Source organism: Necator americanus, chromosome IV, assembly GCF_031761385.1.
Source record: "Necator americanus strain Aroian chromosome IV, whole genome shotgun sequence".
Classification (NCBI taxonomy): Eukaryota; Metazoa; Nematoda; class Chromadorea; order Rhabditida; family Ancylostomatidae; genus Necator; species Necator americanus.
Window position 1 is genome coordinate 26,113,970 of NC_087374.1, and position 4,725 is coordinate 26,118,694.

At 44.8% G+C, this 4,725-nt stretch overlaps 1 protein-coding gene across 1 annotated transcript; it reads right to left on the bottom strand.

Annotated features, from left to right (window-relative positions):
- Positions 1–884: 884 nt before the first annotated feature.
- Positions 885–2,610, bottom strand: RB195_002725 (uncharacterized protein; the record flags this gene model as incomplete). Its single annotated transcript, XM_064200116.1, has 3 exons — positions 885–1,423; positions 1,555–1,659; positions 1,998–2,610. The coding sequence occupies 3 exons, from the start codon at positions 2,608–2,610 to the stop codon at positions 885–887; spliced, it is 1,257 nt and encodes a 418-aa protein (XP_064055997.1).
- Between the last annotated feature and the right edge of the window lie 2,115 nt (positions 2,611–4,725).

The following is a 4,725-nucleotide window of genomic DNA, read 5'->3' on the forward strand; positions in this document are numbered from 1 at the left end:
GTGTGTGTGTGTGTGTGTGTGTGTGTGTGTGTGTGTGTGTGTGTGTGTGTGTGTGTGTGTGTGTGTGTGTCAGTGCCTGCCTCGACGCCAGAAAGCTATAAAATGGGCTGTGACGGGTCCGGCATATTGTCTGCAGCTGGCATCTTTGATGGGGATTTTCTTTTCATGAATAAAGATCACCATCGGTGGGCGCGGGAACCGCTCAGTGGAAGGACTCGTCGACCAAATTCTCACCTACTGGAGGTACTGTCTACTTGACGTCTCGGTAGGACTATCCTTTTGTAGTGATTCGAATCACTGTCTCCTTTGTGCAAAAATACGTTGGAAACAAATTGTTGGAAACAAGGAGGGTTTTGAGGGTGGATCCGAGTACATTGCACATTGATACGCGATTAGTAGCAAGATCTTGCAGGAGGATAGTTTGAACCACGGGCAAAAAAAAAAGACTCTAGAATCAGCACCGAGAAGGACAATTCTAAAGAAGTACCGAAGCGACTTCCGCGAATATCATGTTCCGCTAACAACCTTGCTCAGCGAAGACGGGATTTGCACCTGTTTTCGTCGTGATATGGGAATCACGAAGATGCTCTACTCTAACCTTCTCCGTTTGTCAACTCCTGCATCAACCCACATTATTTGTATTATTAAAGTCTCGCCGCGGGTTCTCCCTTCATAAGTACCTGTCGCTATAGGGAGAATGAAACCTAGCAGAAAGAGAGGGTCCCAAGCCAGTGGTGGAGGACCTATTAAACCGTTCTAATCTATGAGAGAGGTGATTGAGAATAACTTCGAAACTATCTTCTGACATCCTTGCTGAGCGTGTTCCATGATCACCTTGATCACCTTGACTCCCGTTGATCTTCGAACTGGTCGAGCGAGCGCCACTAATTCTTGCATTTGTCCCGATCGCGTGCCAAAGTAGCCCAGTGGTTCCTCCTTTCGTGTAGGACACGAAGAGCATCATACTTTTCTTTGAAAGACTTCGTGAAGAAATTTGACCATTGGGTCGGCGGTCTTCCTGTAGTGCGCATAATATCGCGGGGAACCCAGTCGCTCTCGGCTCTGGTCCAACGGTTGTCATTAAAGCGCATCACGTGTCCGGCCCACCTTATTTTACTTTCCTTGACAAACGCGGCGGCGTCTCTAAACTTCGATCGCTGACGTAGGAGAGAACTTCGAATCCCGTCCCTCACTTGCGTGAAACGGGATACTCCTAGCATCACTCCCTCAATTGCGCGTTCAATGACGCTCACCGCGTTTTCTTTCCGCTTGCGAAATGCCCAGGTTTCCGAAGCATAGGTCAAAGCAAGAAGTACGGTGGTGTTGAAGAGGCTGGTGAAGAAACATAGCTGGTGCATTCGGACATGTTCGTTCCATTGAACTTGAATGGGACATCCGAGACCCATCTCACTTGGAGATTCGGCTGAAGACCGATTCAATCACGTGTTTAGTCAAATTCGGCCAGCATTCGTTAAATCGTTCATTCTGCTTGAATGATGCTAGACGTTATCGGGACGATGTCAACAACAAAGCGTAAATGGTGTAGCTGCCAACCATCAACCGTCGCTCCCATTTCGTCCCATTCCAGCTTTCGTTGAGCGTGAACAGGGCATCCGAGATCCATCCGTTCCGCATGAACATCGTCTTTTGTAGATTCAGCTGAAGACCAATGCATCCATATGTTTTGTCAAACTCGGTCAGCATTCGTTCCGCTTGGCTGATGCTAGGTCTTGAGTTGAGAGGGTGACGTCGTCTCGTCTCGGTCAGTCCGAGACGTCGTACTTGATCTTCTTGGCTTCCATCATCAGATCTTCGATGACCGCTTCCGATGCAAGCGTACGTGCGTTATAAGTACAGGTCGCCATCCAAGTCCTTTTCCGTTTCGGTAGCCTATATGACTCCTGCAACCCCGTCCTACCTGGCCCTACCGTACCAGGCTTTCCTCCAGAATCAGGAGACTCTCTTCTATTACTGTGTTTTGCATAAAAATTTAAAACCTATGGGCAGGTTGCAAGCCTCTAGTCCCATGAGCTTTTGGGAGAACTTCCGTTCTCCCGGAGTGGACATGTGCAGCTTATTTGTTGGAGGCGACTCCAAACCGCTTCCCTTGCACCTCCCAGTCACTTGATTGCGGGCTTTTGGCCGGACTGACGTGCGGGATACAAGGATGTCATGAGTCAGTCCTGGCTCAGCAGAAACAGGGAGTCCATGCCCTGAATCCACCTGCGTCTCTGGGCAAGCACAAGGTCGCTTTTGGTCCGCGACTAGGGAAAAACGGGAAAGATTGAAGTAAAAACACTTCGTGACATTTTCCATCTCACGACGAGAAGAGGAGTGAATTCCGTATTCGCCCAACAAGTATGTCTTAACCTTTGGACAGCATTTGCACTCGTCAAGGAAACTACCAACCAAATGGCGGACCAAGATCTCCGTGCTCATCCGTGATATAAAATCAGGTCTGGGGGCGGTGTCAGGTTTCATTCTCCTGATAGCGACAGGTACTTCCGAAGGGAGAATCCGCGGTGAGACTTCAACAATAAAAATAATGTGGGTTGATGGAGGAGTTGACAAACGGAGAAGGTTAGAGTAGAGCATCTTCGTGATTCCCATATCACGACGAAAACAGGTGCAAATCCCGTCTTCGCTAAGCAAGGTTGTTAGCGGAATATAATACTCGTGGAAGTCGCTTCGCTACTTCTTTAAAATCGTCCTTCTCAGTGCCGCTTCTAGAATCCTTTTTTACCTATGCTTTAAAGTATCCTCCTGCAAGACCTTTCTGCAGCTAGAGCTTGCTGCTAATCGCTCAATGTGCGATGTACTCGGATCCACCCTCAAAACCTTTCTTCTTTCCAACAATTTGTTGGTGGTCTTCGAAATTCGATCCAAGTTTGTCGTACGCGGCTTCGACGCACGTCGCAGGCTCGCAGTTTTCTGAGGGGCAGTTCGTACCTCCTCAGTCATGTTGGGACAAGGAGTCCTTGAGAATGGAATCGTTGTATACGACTTCTTTCCCTCTTCATTGCCGATGACAGATATTTTTTTCCAACGTGTGGTAAGTATTTTTGCACAAAGGAGACAGTGATTCGAATCCTACCGAGATGTCAAGTAGAAACTACCTCCAGTGGGTGAGAATTTGGTCGATTTCCACACGAGTCGTTCCATTGAGAGGTTTCCGTGTCCACCGACGGTGATTTTTCTTCATGAAAAGAAAACCCATCAAAGATGCCAGCTGCAGACAATATGCTGGCAAGCCGATTGCCATTTTCATTCCGGTCCCCCAGTTCAAACCTTCTCGCCCAACCTACTTGGATCACGGAGCCACATTGTAACATTATGACGAAAGTAAATCTTAGCAGTAGTTTACTCTTAGGCTAAGCTTCCTGTTCCGAGAAGTTGGAATGTCGGATATGTCGAACTCTTTCCTTTATTGAGTCAGCTCCACACCAGTATGAGGCGGTAAACCGTTGTGGTGAAAACCAATTGTGTACCATAAATTTTGTTTCTCTTTTCCGTTGCATAGGTATGAAGTATATATAGTTTCATTCAAAATGTATAAAGGAGCTCTTTTCGTAAAATTTATTCGTTGTTTTCGCCAGTCATAGTTCACATTTCCGTATCTTGACAAATCAGTATCAAACAGAGAACAGTTGACAAAGGCATTTTTCAAAAATTTCTGAGTGGTAGTTAGAACAAAACGGATTCATAATTTAAGGAATAGGTACTACAAATTTATAGTGGACACGTGAAAGGTTCGCTCAAAAATAATTAGATATCTTAACAAGACAATTAGCGAAAAAGCCAGCAAAGGGACTGATCTCAAAACATTGGTCAAGTGTTAGACTCAATATTTGGTTTTTAATTTACTTGATTTCAAAAATAATTACTTTTTTGAAATCAGATCGATCGAATTACATACTTTGAAGAAAATTGATTTCTGCTCCGTATTTTGATGATCTACGGAAAGGAAGCCACGAATGGAGACTGGAAATCGGCTGTCTCTTAGATCCTAAGGTATTTAAGATTTCTATCCTGTATACTATCCTAGAATATTTTGAGAGGCATTTTGAATGTCACTTCAAATATTCTTCGATTTTCTTAATCTATAAAAATCACAGCAGTAATTTTTACCGCAAACTGCAATCTTTTCTGGTATTTGACATTTATCTCAGTCATGAAGGGTGTTGGTTCAATAAAGTCTACCATCTCGGAACGCTTTCACTGAGTGGCAGTTTTTGAAGCTTCATTATTCTTGATTCAATATACATAATAAAGCTGGATCAATGGGGCTAGATCATAGAGCAATAAGGAGTGACATCACATATGCACTAATCTCCATCGAAAACGAAGTACAGTTTTCTAATTACTGTGAATTACTTGATAATATGTCAGATCATGTGCGGTTGATCCGTGACAAACCTAAGGATTTGGATGATGTTCAAGGAGGTCATCACGGATTGCAAATATAATAGATAGAGTTGAGAGATTGCACACTCTCTTGAAAGCTAATACCGTGAGAACAAAAGAGCGCGGTGTTAATTAAGCAAGTCGAGGATTACCGGGGTACCGTCTAGTTATAAATAAGTGTTCTGCTTTTCGGGTTCTCGTATACGAGTTTCTCTGTTACCTTCTCCTTGCTCTGGCTCGGACTAAACGCAATCAGGCACTTGAGTGTACGCTTTGGGAGCGTATGAGCTGTATGACGTGGACAATTACGTGATGCTGGAT